This window comes from Phyllobates terribilis, unplaced genomic scaffold, assembly GCF_046119375.1.
Source record: "Phyllobates terribilis strain yellow unplaced genomic scaffold, ASM4611937v1 Scaffold_2__4_contigs__length_985480577, whole genome shotgun sequence".
Lineage (NCBI taxonomy): Eukaryota > Metazoa > Chordata > Amphibia > Anura > Dendrobatidae > Phyllobates > Phyllobates terribilis.
The window spans coordinates 541916523-541934289 of record NW_027362762.1 but is presented as its reverse complement, the minus strand read 5'-3'; the positions used below and the strand labels follow the sequence as shown (position 1 = coordinate 541934289).

Sequence of the window (17767 nt, the reverse complement as noted above, 5' to 3'; positions counted from 1 at the left end):
TGCAGTTCATGTATTTTTTCATCAGCAAAATATCACTAATGAAACACTGATTGTGAAAAAACACCGATTCAAATCACCAAGCAAAAATAAGCACCATGCACATGAGATTTCAGAAAGCTTATTTATTTCATGGGTACTGTACGGTGCTAACAATGGAGTGGGAAAGTCTGGTCACCAGCTTGGGTCCTCCAGGTGCACACAACTCCATTCTGACCAAACATATACGAGATAATATATAAAGACCACAATTGATTTTTCTCTTATTGTTACAAGCCTAATGCCATGCTGTTTTAGCATTTAATAAATAAAGCATTTTTTAATTTTATCCTGGAGCGGAAATGCAACTTTATTTTATGGTGTAAAGTACTGCATTTTTTTTTCAGACAAAATTAGACATAAAAAAAAATAAAAAAAGAAAGGAAAAAATCAGCTCACCCACCTAGAAGATCAACAGCATGGAGCCAGGAGTGCTACCAGATGAACAATGAGGAACCAGGAACATCCAGCTGAACAAATCTTTTAAAATCCATATTTTATTGGGTCATACAAAAAATATTTTAAAAGTCCACCTTGGAGAAGAACAGCAAACGCGTTTCGAACTAAAAGTTCTTAATTATTGCAATACTGTACTCCAGAAGCTTCATGGCAAGGGATTCCATGGCCAAGCAGCTGCATGAAAGCCTCATATCACCAAGAATGCGGCCACTGGGATCTGGAGCAATGGAAATGCCTTCTGTGGACTGACAAGTCACACTATCTGGAAGTCTGATGGATGAAATTGCTTTCCAGACCAATTCCACATGATTGTCTACAGATGTAGGGTGAGATATCAGAAAAGTTCCTTTGGGTGTAATATTTAGGTGTCCCAATACTTTTCTCCATACACCGTGTAGGAAATAAGAAAAGCAGGAGCTTCATGCCAATTACTAATTGGATAATGAACAGAACACTGTAGAATCTTGTAGAAAGCCACCCCAGAAGAGTGCAAGCTGGTATAGCTACCATAGGGTGTGGGGGTGGAACAACTCCATAGTAAGGTCTATGGATATAGGATAGGATATAAGAAATGTCCGTGGGTGTTATATGCAAGTAGTGCATGTGTAATTACATTTTCGAGTGGCACCTCCTTGACAAGCAGCACAGTACCTTATGTATATGAAACCACATTGCAGAACCCTGAAGATGCTACAGCTCAAAACAGATAAAGATCTGACAGCTTCCTAAGTCATTCCTAATTTATATGCCATCGGCTTAATTCTCCATGATCAGATTTTGGTTTCATGTTTTTAGGGACATAACTACTGTATTTTTAACAATTTTGTCTTGAAATATACTATTTTCAACTTACAATGGACATCTTAGAATAAATATTATGATCTGAGGGACCACTGTAGCACTTTCTAAAGAGACTAAAATATTAGAATGGCAGTACAGTCCAGATACTAGAAAACATATTTTAGGAGTTCAGCCCTAAATAAATATTCACTATAGTAGCAAAGGCAAAATCTTTACAAAATAATTATACAGACATTCTTACACTGATGTTCTGTGTATATTCAGATCTAAGACATATATTTGATAACTAGATGGTGGCCCGATTCTAACGCATCAGGTATTCTAGAACAGGGTTCCCCAACTCCAGTCCTCAAGGCCCACCAACAGGTCATGTTTTCAGGATTTCCTTAGTATTGCAATAGTTACATCACCTGTGCAATACTAAGGAAATCCTGAAAACATGACCTGTTGGTGGGCCTTGAGGACTGGAGTTGGGGAACTCTGTTCTAGAATATGTATGCGGCCGACTGGGCGCAATCAGCAGAACGGTGTTTAAATTTGTCGCCGGCCGGCGACCAATCAGAAGAGCAGTGTTTAAATTTGGCGCCAATAATGCTGATTGGTCGCGGCCGGCTCCAGACAGGAAGAAGTAATGCACTTGCTCGAGGTCTCCACAAGGGTAATGTGAGTATCGCCGGCACCTCCCTCAAGCAGACAGCAGGTATTTATATACACAGGCCAGGGTGTTAATTAGCCAGAGGAAGGTAGCCACTAGACAGACAGCCTCTAAGAAGGTATCTGTAATGCCAAACGAAGAGATCTCCTGCAACCAACTGCAGGGCGACTGTCACTTCTGACACACCTGTGACACATACCCGCCTTCTGTTCATAGAGACTTTTCGAATATCAAGACAAAATGGGTATATGAAATGTGAAGGAAGTGCTTAATCCTTCCCATCATCCTTTTCCACAGCGAGCAAGGCGTTCCTGCAAAGTGTCTTACGTGTAATCGTGATAGTCCCAGGTCAGGGGATCAGCAGTGTCAGACACTGCTGTAAAGACTATGCATGATGCCAACAGCGATCGAACCATTTAATGCTTTAGATTCCACCATCAATATTGACAGCAGCATCTAGATGGTTGTAAGACATAGTGTGCTCCTTTCCACCCCAGCAACGTGATTGCAGTGTGCAGAGGCCAAGTAATGCCCCTTATCATATGCATGGTCTAACACATACGTGTCAAACTCCGACCCGTAGGCCAAATCTAGCCCGCAGGGCTGTTATATATGGCCCGCAACACCAGAACTGCCACCCCTACGTGGGGCCCCATTTTTCAGCATGGAGGACTACGTGGGGCCCCATTTTTCAGCATGGAGGACTACGTGGGGCCCCATTATTCTGTATGGAGGACTATGTGGGGCCATTATACTGTATACTGGTAGGCCTGCAACTTTGTCTAAGTTTTTCATTATGGCCCACTGTGTGCTTAAGTTTGGCATCCCATGGGACTTAAATGAAGTAACCTCTTCACGACCTTTGATGTACAGTTACAGCATTTGATGCAGGCTCACACGTTGAGCTTGCATCTTTCCCAGCAGATGATGGCTGATTTAACACAGCATTTCCAATGCCAGTCACCGGCCAAATCAGAGGCCAGCAGCTGATATCTGCGCATGGCAGTGACGTCATACGCCGCTCCGCTGGGACGCAGATATCAGCTGCTGGCTTCTGCTAGGCCGGCGGCTGGCATTGGAAATGCTGTGCTGGGAGACCGTCTCTGCACGGCAATGCAGCGCTTCTGTCGGCGGCTCCTCCTGGACTCTGTGCCTGCAGGCTGCATAAAGCAGCCTCAGGGGCCGCATGCGGCCCGCGTGTTTGAGACCTCTGGTCTACAATAACACTAAACTTTATAAAGGCAAATTTCCAATGACTATGAGATGATCTTGGTGTCACAAACTGGGACAATATCCTTGAAAATATAAGTACACAAAGCAAATGGGAGACTTTTATAAGCATCCTAAGTAATACTTGTGCATAATATATACCATATGGAAATAAACAAACAAGTTAAAAATAGGAGGAAAACTGTATATCTAAATAGGGCTGTAAGCGGCACAATATATTACGAACATAAAACGTTTAGAGAATTATAGAGACAGGGGAGTGACGAGGTTTTAAATATAGAGGAAACATTTTTTTAAAGAAAAAAAAATATCGGCGTAAAGACTGAGACAAAGGCTGTGTGCCCACTATGCGTTTTCCAAGCGTTTATGCTGTGGAATTTACGCAGCGTAAACGCTTGGGAAACGCTTGGTAATCTGCCCCCCATGGTCCACAATGACAAGCCGCAATGTCAATGCCCATGCTGCGGATTTTTCCGCAGCATTTATGCTGCGCTCAAAAATACGCAGCATGTCCATTAATTTTGCGGACACGCAGCGTAATCGCCGCCATTGACTTGCATTGGACCGCGTGACATCCGCATCACTGCATGTGCATAAGCGGATATCACACGGTTCAATGTGCGGATGGTACCCAGGGTCTAGAGGAGAGGAGACTCTATGGTACCCAAGTCTGGATGAGAAACTGTAAAAAAAAAATTTTAAATAAAAAATAAAGATTATACTTGCCTTCCGATGTTCTCCCGGTGTTTTCTCCCCTCCGTCTGGTCTGCTGTATGGGTCGCGGTGTTGTGAAGGACCTGCCATGACGTCATTGAGTCATGTGACCTGTCACATGACTCAATGACGTCACCACAGGTCCTTCACACCACTGCGAGCCGCCCAAGACACCGGACGGAGCAGAGAAAACACCGGGAGGACATCGGAAGGTAAGTATAATCTTTATTTTTTACTATTCTTATTCTTTTTTTTTTAACTAACTTTGTCACACTATATAAATCCATACTGGTTGCATGAATTTATATAGTGTGAGCAAGTTGTCAAGCACTTTTCCAAGTGATGCTAAAATCGCTTGGAAAAGCGCTTGATACAAACGCTTCTACCCAGCGGGAAAAATGCATGTAAAATCTGCATGCGTTTTTCCTGCCAGGCAGAAGCGTAAAAAATATGCAGCATTTCTACATCGTGGGCACATAGCCAAAGACTCCGTGCCACACAAATTTTTTCTACAGTACAAGAAAATCCCATGACAGATGACATGCTCAGGGATATTACAAATTCTCCATGTCACCTGCTTAACCCAGCAGGCATTGCCACCTCAAAATCACTAAAGTAGACAAATCCCCTGACCTAGATGGCATACACCCCCAGTACTGCAGGAATTAAGTGCCGTGATAGACATAACATTATGTTTAATATGTACAGATTCCATAAAACAGTGTCTATGCCACAGGACTGGCACAGCATATTGTCTATATGGACATTTCAATGGAGCTTGATACAGTGCCACACAAAAAGTTGTTACATAAAACTAGAAAAATGGGACTAGGGAAATATGTGTAACTGGGTTAACAACTGGCTTAGTGATATGAAACATAGGGTGGTTATTAATGGAACATACTGACTGGGTCACAGTTAACAGTGGGGTACCACAGAGGTCAGTGTTGGGCCCTCTTTTTAACATACTTATTAATGACCTAGCAGAGGCCATTCAGAGTAGAATTTCAATATCTGCAGATGATACCAAACTCTGCAGGGTAATCAACACAGAGGAAGATAACTTAATGTTACAGAGGGATTTATGTAAGCTTGAGGCTTGGGCTGAGAAATGGCAAATTAAGGTTAATGTAGATAAATGTAGGTCATGCACTTGGGAACAGGAAATAAAATGTTTAATTATGTACTAAATTGTATTACACTGTGTCAAACTGTAGCTGAAAGATTTGTATGTATATGGACGTATGGGTGGACGAAAAATTCAACTTTAGTGACCAGTGCCAGGCAGCTGCTGCCAAGGCTAATAAAATAATGGGATCCATTAAGAGAGACATTTATATGCTCATGACGAGAACATATTTTGCCTCTATACAAGTCACTAGTGCGACCACACTTAGAATACTGTGTACAATTTTGGTCTTTGTTGTATAAGGACATAGCTGAACTAGAGTAGGTGCTGAGAAGAGCAACTAAGGTTTTTAATCCCTTCACAACTTCGGGATTTTCCATTTTCGTTTTTTCCTCCCCTTCTTCCCAGAATCATAACTTTTTAGTTTTCCGTTGATATGGCCATGTGAGGGCTTGTTTTTTGTGGGATAAGTTGTACTTTTGAACGACATCATTGATTTTACCATATAGTGTACTGGAAAACAGGGAAAAAAAATCCAAGTCTGGTGAAATTGCAAAAAAAAAAAAAGTTGAATTCCACAAGTCTTTTTTTAAGTTTTTTTTTTACCATGTTTACTAAATGCTAAAACTAACCTGTCATTATGATTCTACAGGTCAACCAACACGAGTTTGCAGATACCAAACATGTACAAGTTCTTTTTTGAGTAGTGAAAAAAAAGTTCGTAAAAAAAAATTGAAAAAAAAATAAAAAATAAATAAATAAATAGCGCCATTTTCCGAGATCTGTATTTTTCGGGACCTGGTGCTGTGTGAAGGTTTATTTTTTGCGCCCTGAGCCGACGTTTTTATCGATGATAATGAATTTTATTGCAATGTTGCGGCAACCAAAAAAACGTAATCCTGGTGTTTGGAATTTTTTTTCTTGTAATGCCGTTAACCGATCTGATTAATTTAGCTTAGATTTTGATAGATCAGGCGTTTCTGAATGCAGCGATACCAAATGTGTTTTTTTTATTATTTTATTTTGAATGGGGCAAAGGGGTGGTGATTTGAACTTTTATATTTAAATTTTTATTTTTTGAAATATCCATTTTTTTTACTCGCTTCAATAGTCTCCTTCGGGTAGGAAACTTGAAGCTGCGATTATCCGATCGCTTCGCTTACGCAACACAAGGGCCGGCGTTTATAGGAGATCTGATATGACAAGCACGGGGATCTTATGCAGACCCCATGTCATGACAACCCATCAGCGTCCCCGATGGGCGGGTTTTGTGGGGCGTCGCTGTCAGCGGCATTTAACATGTTAACAGACCTGGATAGATCGGCATTCCACCAGTGGCTGTCAGGGGCACATGACAGCTGATCAAATCAGCTGTCAAGTACCTGAAAAGATGCGGGCCAGCATCAAATGCCGGGACATGACCTATGATGGGGTTAAGAGAATGAGTGATCTGCAATACCGATACAATTTATCAAACTTGTGGTTATTCAGTTTGGAAAAACAAGGCTAGTGGTGATCTTATAACAATGTACAAATATAGGAGGGGACAGAACAGAAACCTTTCTAATCAGCCTTTTATACCTAGGCCTGCGCTGGGGACAAGGGGGCATTATCTACATCTAGAGGAAAGAAGCTTTATTCAGGATCACAGAGGCAGCTTCTTTAGTGTAAGAGCAGTAAGACTATGGAATTCTGCCACATGATGTTTAATGGTTGATTCACTGCAAAAGTTCAAGAGGGGCCTGAATGCCTTTCCAAACATGAGAAAAAAAAAGTAGTGGTGGGCGCTGACACGAAGATAAGGATGAGAAGGTGTATTTATAAAGAAAGACAGCAACGAGCTTCTTTTAATAAATGTTTAGATTTTCCAAAAGTGTCTCATCCTTGCCTTCATTGGAACAGTGCACACCACAACGTTTTTCCCTTTTTTTTTGTCTTGCAATTGTTTTAAATGAGCCATTCTGGCAGCTTCAACGAGTAAAGCAGCAGTCTATACGAGGAATATCACTTCATCAGAGTAGTGCCTGACCTGCACAACTCCTACAGATGAGCAGATTCTATCTACTCTTCCCCGTTTCTTATCACCAGGACATCACCATGGAGCATTCCTATTTTGTCTTCTAAAAGTAAATGTTGTAATATTCCTTGAAAAAAGTAGAAGTTGTTGCAAAATTTTAAAGCCACCCATAACACAATAAAGGGACATTTTAAAAATAATGCCAACATAAAGGAGACATATGATAAGTGTTATTTCTTAACTATTTTGTGTGGTATGACTTAAGTTTTAGCTACCAAAATTTATCACTAACAAAAGTACAAAGACTGGCAAAAAAAAAGAACAAAATGCAGAAGCTCTCCAAATTTATTACCACAAATCCACGTCAGATTTGAAAAAAGTAGGAAAGTTGAAACTTGATGCAGCAGCAAAGGGTTAAAAGCAATTCCCACATAACCAAAATAAGACATATCTACATTATATAACCATAATGTCCAATAGGCGAGCCCCCCAGAAGTGGGAAAAATATAAGATATAGATGAGGAAAACAGAAAAAAAAAAGTCGTCAGTCTCCACATCAACCAAAGAATCACCATATATTATATAGTACAGTCATCTACGTATTCTATCAAAAGAGCAGAAAAAATAGGAGGCAATTTTAACACTAAAAAATGGTGCAAACAAAACAGCCCATTAAACCATCATTTATGCAAACTCCCCAAAGAGTTTTGTCATGTAGAACCAAAACATCTTGGTTCCTTAAGCAGTTAAATCAAAGAATAATAAGAAAAGCAAGTCAGTTCACATGGGACTGTGTTTTTGCTCCTGCCAATCAGTCACAGACAATGGCTGCTTGATCTTACCTGAGGTACAAGACTAACATGAATATTACAAAAGTTCTCTCTTCGAGCTTTGAACTGGAACTGTCGGAAAGCTTCTACAAAGGGCATACTTTCAATGTCACCCACGGTTCCTCCTAGCTAGAAGATAAAAGACAACAAATATAGGGCTAATTATCACATTCAGTACGTTGTGTATTTTATAGAAAATTGCTGCAAATGCAACCTCAAAGCCTGATTTATAGAGACTGTCACTAAGCGAGCAGCATAATGAAAAGACAGAGACCCCGATTCTAGTCATGTATCACTTACTGGACTCAGGCTGCTTACTGTAGTTTTGATGAAAAACCGGAATTAGTCTTACCGGTAATGAGGTTTTCAGGAGTCCACATGACAGCACCATAGGAGGAGTAATCCCACATCCTGAGTAGGGACAGGAAGCACAAGAGGTTAAAAGCCCTCCCACCCCCAACCTCCTCAGTGATTTTCCAAGAACCACATTGGCTGGGTACAGCAAATTTTATTTTAGACTGCTTAGACATATGTTAGAGTCACATACAGTAACAATATAGGGAGGGAAATAAGGGTGCTGTCATGTGGACTCCTGGAAATATCATTACTAAGACTAATTCCGGTTTTCCAGTACATCCCCATGACAGCACCATAGGAGTATACCCAAGAACTCATAGCTTAGGGTGGGATAACTGCCTGAAGTACCTTCCTACCAAATGCAGATCTCCACTGTGAGAGAACATCTAGCTTGTAGTGTTTGCAGAAAGTAGTATGGCCTGACCATGTGGCTGTGGTACATATCTGTTCAATGGTAGCCCCTGCTCTAGTTGCCCATGAGGTGGAAACTGCTCTGGTAGAATGGGCTTTTGATAATTTCAGGAGGAGGCTGTCCTTCTGAAAGGTACACTAGATTAATCATGGATGTGACCCATCTAGCTAAGGATGGTTTTGAAGCTTTCCTGCCTCTATTTTCCCCCCAAACTGTATAAAAAGATTAGAGTCTAATCTCCAGTTTCGAGTGGCTTCCAAATAGGCCAACACTGCTCAGCGGACATCAAGCTGGTGGAACTCTTCCTCCCTCTGATTCCTAGGATTTTCGCAGAATAATGGAAGAACCACTTCTTGGTTTAAAGTCATCGATGACACAACCTTCAGGGAGAAACTTGGATCCAGTTTGTGAATGATGCAATCATCCCGAATCTGCATACATGGCTCGACAATCGATAGAGCCTGGATTTCACCCAACCGTTTAGCCATGGTGATTGCCACCAAGAAGACTGTTTTGAAAGTTAAGTTCTTTATTTCTAATTCATTAACCGGGCCGAAGGCAGGTTTTGCAAAGGACTCTCAGGACAAGATTCAGATCCCACGGAGGGGAAGAAATTCTCTGTGTAGGCCTAAGTCTCTGGATTGCCTTGACAAACCTGATTATCCAGGGATGCGAGGACAATGATGTGTCAAAGAAAGCACCTAGTGCGGCAATCTGCACCTTCAAGGTACTTGGTCTAAGACCTGCGTCAAATCCCGCCTGCAAGAAATCAAGGATCGCAGGGATGTCTGGCTGAGAGATGTCTACCGTCCTGTGGAAATGACAAAAGGTCCTCCATACTTTTTTATATATGGCCTGGGATACAGGTTTTCTACTAGCCTGCATAGTCTGGATCACTCTGGCGGATAAGCCCTTGTTCTTCAGGATCTCCCCTTCAGAAGCCAAGCAGAGAGCTGGAGCTGTTGAAGATTCTGTTGCAACAGTGGACCTTGAGTCAGAATATCTTCCTGAAATGGTAAAATGATTGGGCATTCCAACGCAAGATGACGTAGAAGGGAGAACCAACTTCTCCTTGGCCAGAACGGGACAATTGCTATGACTGTCGCCCGATCTTCCTGAATTTTCCGCAGCATTCTCCGCAACATTCTCGGAATTAGAGGAGCAGGTGGGAAGGCATATTTTAGGCCCTCTCCCTAATATTGTGAGAGTGCGTCCACTGCCAGAGGATGATCTCTGGGGTCGAAAGAGAAGAAATATGTCGTCTTTGCATTTGTTCTGGATGTTCTGCAAAAAGGTCTAGGTGCGGCTGACCCCATCTGCGAGTTTATTGCTGGAACACCTCTTCCTTTAGTTCCCATTCTGAAGCCTTCATGACGCCTGCTGAGGTAATCTGCCTCCTGATTGTCGGATCCTCGAAGGTGAACTGCTGAAATGGAGCTCACTATCTTCTCTATACCTAAGAATATCCTGTTGGCCAGGGACTGGAGAAGTGGATGTCTTGGTCCGCCCTGATGTCTGAAGAAAGAGACTGCCGTGATGTTGTCTGACAAAATTTTTACATGTCTGTCTTTTAAGACCGCCCGGCTTCTCAGTAGGGCTTCCCAGATTGCCTGCAGTTCCCGAAAATGAGATGATTGGGTCTGAATCTCTGTGGACCATGTTCCTTGGAGATAAGAATCTCCCACTCGAGCTCCCCATCCTGAGAGACTTGCGTCCGTGGTCACTAAAAGACAAGGTTCCAGAATCCACTGAACTCCCGTCTGTAGATTTTTCTGGTCGAGCCACCAGTGTAGAGAGTCCTGGGCATCTCTGGATAAAGACATCTTCCTGTCTAGGTAATTCTGATATCCGTCTGTCACTTCCAGGATGCATTTCTGTAGAGGTCTGGAATGGAACTGGCTCCATCTGACGCAGGTGATGCATGACGTCATGATTCCCAAAATACTCAGCCTTCCGGATTGAAGGTTCCTTCTCTCTTGCAAAAGAACGAATCCTTTGTGGAATTGAGAGCATCTTGTCTTCCGGGAGACAAGACAGTCATATTCGGGAGTCGAGATGGACTCCCAGGAAGATGTGTGATGTACTTGGGACAAGATTGGATTTTTCTTTGTTCACAATCAAACCCAGGCTGGTTAATGTCCGTAGGACAAATTCCAGATGTTGTGTCATACCTAGAGGAGATCCTGCCACCAACAGGAAGTCGTCCAAGTACGGAATGATGGTAATATCCCTGAGTCGGATATAGGCCACCACCTCTGCATGATCTTTGTAAAGATTCTGGGAGCAGATGACAGGCCAAAGGGAAGACATCGGAACTGGTAGTGTAGAATCTGACTGCCTGATGGTAGTGAAAACCTCAGATATTGCTGACTTGAGGAATGTATTAGCAGGTGGTAGTATGCATCCCTGAGGTCCAGGGTGCACATTACTGCATCCGTGTCTGTTAGAGGGATGGCTGATCTTACGGATTCCATGCGGAATTTTTTGTAGCGGACCCATCGGTTTAGGGGTTTCAGGTTGATAATTGTACGGAACTCCCCTGACTGATTCTTTATTGAAAACAGAGAGGAGTAATGGCCCCGATGTTGTTCGTGTTCTGGAACTGGTACAATAACCCTCTGATGTAGCAGCTTCTCTATGTCTGCCTGCAGACGGGAAAGAGGCAGGGGAACCTCTCGTCAGGTGGAATTTTTGAGGGGGATTTTGAGAAAATTCTATCCTGTAACCCTGCGCTATAGTTGTTAGTATCCAGGGATTTTGAGTTTCCCGATGCCAACTGTTTCTGAAAAACTTTAATCGTGTCCCTACTCTGACAGTCATTGTCGTTTTGGACGGGAACTAGTGCTGGGCTGGTATTTTTTATCTTTGTTCCCCTTATTAAAACTCCAGCTTGTGGACCCCTCTTTTTTCTGCGTGTTATATTTACAGGAGGGGAAAGGTTTACGAAAGGGCTGCTCCTTTTTTTCCTCAGGGAAGCCCTTCTTTTTATCAGACGCTTTTTCTAGAATGTCATCTAGTACAGGTCTGAATACTCTGAGCCCTGAAAATGGAATGGAGCACAGTTTGTTCTTAGAAGCTGTATCTCCAGACCATGTTTTTAACCAAACAGCTCTACGGGCTGAGTTGGAAAGCTAATTATTTCTGTCCGCAAATCTGACCGATTCCGCTGAAGCGTCGGCCATAAAATTTTTAATAGGGGCAATGATTGAAGGAGAGTTTCCCTCGGGGTGCCATCTCGTAGGTGACTCTCTAGCTCTTCTAGCCAGACTCTCATGGATCTGGCAATAGATGTAGCAGCGACATTAGATTTAATAATTGCCACTGAAGCTTCCCAGGCTTTTTTCAAAAGTCCATCCGCCTGCCTATCCATAGGATCTTTAAGTCCTGATGAGTCTTCGAAGGGGATAAAGGTTTTCTTGACCACCTTAGCCACCGGGACGTCAATTTTAGGAATAGTGTCCGACACATTGGTGTCCTCTGGGTCAAAAGATAGTCGGGCGCGGAAGTATCGTGGTCAGTCTCTTCTCCACATCCTCCCATTCCTCTAGTATCATGTCCTTCACATGAGCATTAACAGGAAAAACCATGGATCTCTGGGTTCTAAGACCACCAAACATATCATCCTGAATGTTACTGCTCTTCTCCATTTCCTCTACCTGCATGGTGTTTCAGACTGCTCGTAGAAGAATATCCATACCATCTGAGTGGAACATATATCTTTTCCGTTCCCCACCCTGAGGTGGACTAATGGTCTCACTGTCAGAGTCGCCAGATGTGTCGATTTCACCCTCAGAAGATGGTGCTATATCTTCTCTGGGTCTTTTGGGTCCCTGGACATCCTGAACCTGCAGGCTGCAGAGACGTAATAGAAGCCTGAACCTCTTTCTTTGATTATACTACGCATCTCGTTTAAAAAAGCCCCGTGCTCCTCCTTTAGCATGGAGGCTCTACATTCAGCACATAGCCGTTTTGTATATGAGTCGGGAAGTCTGATGTTACAATCTAGGCACCTCTTGGATTTTACTGTGGCATTTTTCCTTGTATCCTTCTTTTTCTCAGAAGGAGGTGGTAATTGCCCAGAAAAATATGGAGGGCCTGGTAAGAGTAAGCTCCATTAACCATATAAAAAAGGTAATGGTACACTTACATGACTGTGGGGCGATCCAGGGAGGGTATCAGGGTGAGACATTTCTGCCATTTTGCTGTCAGGGGTGCCCAAGCTGTAAGCCTGCCTTTGATGCTCCCCAGCCCCCCTTCTTATACTTTACATGGTCGTCCTGTCATTTTTTTCCCTGCTCCCTGGCGTCTGGTTGAACCGTGGTTTGAATTTCCTGCGCGACCGTCACCTGAAGTAGTCATCCCGAACTTCCGGTTTCAACGCCAGGCGGTCCTGGAGCCAGGGGAAGCCGGACCCGCCCAGAGCAGGACGCCGAGAGCCCCGGCGATGGGGAAGCGACACCCGGAGGCTCCAGCACACCGGAGGGCTGAGGGACTCCAGACAGGAAGTATCGTCCCAGGACCCACTTGGCGGCAGGAAGGAGAGAGCCGCGGCCCCCCCGATCACCCGGGGTCCCCTGAGTTTTATCCATCTTCGCACCAGTGCTCCTACACCAGCGCTCCTCCTGTACTCCCTGTCCTGTGTAGGGACAGGAAAAACACCGAGGAGGTTGGGGGTGGGAGGGCTTTTAACCTCTTGTGCTTCCTGTCCCTACACAGAATATGGGATTACTCCTCATATGGTGCTGTCATGGGGACGTACTGGAAATCCCTGTTTTATCAGCAGACCACTAGAGGACTAGTAAAGATGCTGTCTGGTAGTCCTCTGTATGCACCCATTAGATTGGAAGCTTTCTTTCTATGCTATGCACAGTGTACACAAAAAGCTGTCAATCAATGGAGTGAGGGGTCAAACACAGCTCAACATTCAGAGAACTGCTAGATCTGCAGCAGATTGCATAAAAACAGCAGCAAGTAGCCTAGTAACACAACAAATAGGGCAACAAAAACCAGGTTACAGATTTGTTCCCCATGTACATTAGACCCACTAATTATTGACGGGTTTGCCTGACACTAATTCCTCCCAACTGGCATCTGCAAGTTCATGTCCGGGAGAGAAGAATCCAGCATGTCCGATTTTGGACTACCAATCCTTCTGTTAACACATGGGGATGGGGACATAGACTATAACGATGCAGACGGAGTTACCGTGACATAGTAGACTACGTCACGCTGTCGAACTCCAATAGGTGTATACATCCCAAATGATGCACAACGGAGCACACGTTGATTGTCTGCACCATTAGGCCACCTGCACACGTTGAGTGTTTGGTCAGTTTTAAACTCAGTATTTGTCAGCCAAAACCAGGAGTGGGTGATACAGTTATATGAAAAAGTTTGGGCACCCCTATTAATCTTAAGCTTAATGTTTTATAAAAAATTGGTGTTTTTGCAACAGCTATTTCAGTTTGATATATGTAATAACTGTTGGACAGTAATGTTTCTGCCTTGAAATGAGGTTTATTGTACTAACAGAAAATGTGCAAACTGCATTCAAACAAAATTTGACAGGTGCATAAGTATGGGCACCCTTATCATTTTCTTGTTTTAAAGACTCCTACCTACTTTTTACTGACTTACTAAAGCACTTTTTTTGGTTTTGTAACCTCATTGAGCTTTGAACTTCATAGCCAGGTGTATGCAATCATGAGAAAAGCTACTTAAAGTGGCCACTTGCAAGTTGTTCTCCTGTTTGAATCTCCTCTGAAGAGTGGCATCATGGGCTCCTCAAAACAACTGTCAAATGATCTGAAAACAAAGATTATTCAACATAGTTGTTCAGGGGAAGGATACAAAAAGCTATCTCAGAGATTTAACCTGTCAGCTTCCACTGTGAGGAACATAGTAAGGAAATGGAAGAACACAGGGACAGTTCTTGTTAAGGCCAGAAGTGGCAAGCCAAGAAAAACATCAGAAAGGCAGAGAAGAAGAATGGTGAGATCAGTCAAGGACAATCCTCAGACCACCTCCAGAGAGATGCAGCATCAACTTGATGCAGATGGTGTCACTGTGCATCGGTCAACTATACTACGCACTTTGCACAAGGAGAAGCTGTATGGGAGAGTGATGCGAAAGAAGCCGTTTCTGCAAGCACGCCACAAACAGAGTCGGCTGAGGTATGCAAAAGCACATTTGGAGAAGCCAATTTCTTTTTGGAAGAAGGTCCTGTGGACTGATGAAATCAAGATTGAGTTGTTTGGTCATACAAAAAGGCGTTATGCATGGCGACAAAAAAACACAGCATTCCAAGAAAAACACTTGCTACCCACAGAAAATTTGGTGGAGGTTCCATCATGCTTTGGGGCTGTGTGGCCAATGCCGGCTCCGGGAATCTTGTTAAAGTTGAGGGACGCATGGATTCCACTCAGTATCAGCAGATTCTTGACAATAATGTTCAAGAATCAGTGACAAAGTTGAAGTTACGCAGGGGATGGATCTTTCAGCAAGACAATGATCCAAAACACCGCTCCAAATCTACTCAGGCATTCATGCAGAGGAACAATTACAATGTTCTGGAATGGCCATCCCAGTCCCCATACCTGAATATCATTGAACATCTGTGGGATCATTTGAAGAGGGCTGTCCATGCTCGGCGACCATCAAACTTAACTGAACTGGAATTGTTTTGTAAAGAGGAATGGTCAAAAATACCTTCATCCAGGATCCAGGAACTCATTAAAAGCTACAGGAAGCGACTAGAGGCTGTTATTTTTGCAAAAGGAGGATCTACTAAACATTAATGTCACTTTTCTGGTGAGGTGCCCATACTTATGCACCTGTCAAATTTAGTTTGAATGCAGATTGCACATTTTCTGTTAGTTCAATAAATCTCATTTCAAGGCAGAAACATTACTGTGTCCAACAGTTATTACATATATCAAACTGAAATAGCTGTTGCAAAAACACCAATTTTTATAAAACATTAAGCTTAAGATTAATAGGGGTGCCCAAACTTTTTCATATAACTGTAAGTACAGAAGTGGTGACGTGTTTCTATTATACTTTTCCTCTGACTTTTCCACTCCAGGTTTCGGCTTACAAATACTGATGTAAAATACTGACCAAATACTGAACGTGTGAACGTGGCCTTATAGTCAATGGCCCAGTCATACGCCTGAATCCTGGTTTCCAGAGGGTAGAGTTCAGGCATACCGTATTTTTTGGACTATAAGATGCACTTTTTTCCTCCAACATTTTGTAGGAAACTAGGGGGGGGGGGGGTATCTTATAGTCCAAATATATACTTGTTGCTGTGAATGTGTATGGGAGGGAAAAGCGGCAGCAGCGGGGCACAGGAGGCAGGAGCGGCGGCTGCAGCTCTTGCATGTGCCAGCTGTTAAAAAGAAAATGAATATTCACTGCTCCCCACACTCATGGGCGTGTGGAGCACTGAATATTCACTCTCCTTAATAGCGCACACTGTCGGCCAAGTCGCTGGCTTCCTGCAGCAGCTCGGTGATCCAATGTGCCCGTTACTAAAGAGAATTCGCTTTAATAGCGAGCATGCGTGATCGCTCGGCCGCTGGAGGAGCAGTGGCTGGGTTGATAGTGTGTGCGCTATTAAGTAGAGTGAGTAGTCACTGCTCCTCACATCTATAGTTCGGGTGTGGGGAGCAGTGACAATTCCAGCAGCTGATCTCGGCATCTGAGGGCACATGGCAGTGACGTCATGCGCGGCTGACACGGTGAGATCAGCTGCTGGCAGAAGAACAGGACGTAGCACTGGAACAGAGTGAAGGAAGGGAAGTAGAATCCTTTTATTTTTTTTGTGTGTGTAGCGTGATGGGAATGTGGGGTGTCATGAATATCAGGCTGGGGATGGGGGTGCCATGTATACCAGACTGGAGAACATTGTATACCAGGATGAGAATGGGCGCCATATATACCTGGATGGGGGACATTACCCCTATAACAGTGTCAGCAGCAAACCCCCTCCCCCATAACAGGGCATCATGACCACATATTTTGTTTTAATTTTTTATTCTATTTTCCTTCTCTAAAACCTAGGTGTGTCTTATGGTCCGAGGTGTCTTATAGTCGGAAAAATATGATAAGTTATGTGGCTCCTGTCAAAGCTTAGGAAAAAACAATATCTAAACCCAAGAGATATCTCTCTCTCTGATGAGCAATTGCTCCATACATATCTATTTTACTCACTTATATAGCCCCATTAATTCCACTGCGCTTTACAGACATTATCATCACTATCCCCATCGGGGCTCATAATCTAAATTCTATCAGTATGACTTTGGACGTGGGAGGAAACCAGAGAACCCAGAGGAAACCCACACAAACACGGGGAGAACATACAAACTCCTTGCAGATGTTGTCCTTGGTGGACCCCAGCGCTGCAAAGCAACAGTGCTAACCACTGAGCCACCGTGTACCCCTGTTTGGCAAACAGCTTTTTAAAGTTTGAGGGGTTGTAAGCTGTAAAGCGACCATCCCAAGACAAAAAAAAATATTATATGTAGATATACAGATTTATATATTTATTTACTTCTTTGTGTGAAAAAGTGATTGCCCCTTCCTGATTTCTTATTCTTTTGCATGTTTGTCACACTTAAATGTTTCAGATCACAAAACAAATGTAAATATTAGACGAAGATAACACAAGTAAATACAGAATGCAGTTTTTAAATGAAGGTCTTTATTAATAAGGGAAAAAGAAATCTAAACCTACAGGGCCCTGTGTGAAAAAATGATTGCCGCCCCTCCTCCCCCTTAAAACATAAATTAACTGTGGTTTATCACATCTTTGGGAAGCAGAGTTCAATTTCCCTAGCCACACACAGGCCTGATTACTGCCATACCTGTTCTCAATCAAAAAAAAATCACTTGAATCGGACCTGCCTGACAAAGTGAAGTAGACTAAAAGATCCTCAAAAGCTAGACATCATGCTGCAAACCAAAGAAATTCAGGAACAAATGAGAAACAAAGTAATTTAGATCTATCAGTCTGGAAAAAAGCCATTTCCAAAGCTTGGGGACTCCAGCAAACCAGTGAGAGCCATTATCCACAAATGGCAAAAACATGGAACAGTGGTGAACCTTCCCAGGAGTGGCCGGT

General features: G+C 43.1%; 1 protein-coding gene across 2 annotated transcripts in view; it reads right to left on the bottom strand.

The window, feature by feature from the left end:
* Positions 1 to 17767, bottom strand: part of CTPS1 (CTP synthase 1) — a 78979-nt gene that overhangs the window by 40986 nt on the left and 20226 nt on the right. For both annotated transcript variants that reach the window (XM_073666341.1, XM_073666345.1), the window contains exon 5: positions 7884 to 8000. In XM_073666341.1, the coding sequence (XP_073522442.1) occupies positions 7884 to 8000 (117 nt within the window). The remainder of the gene's footprint in view (positions 1 to 7883; positions 8001 to 17767) is intronic.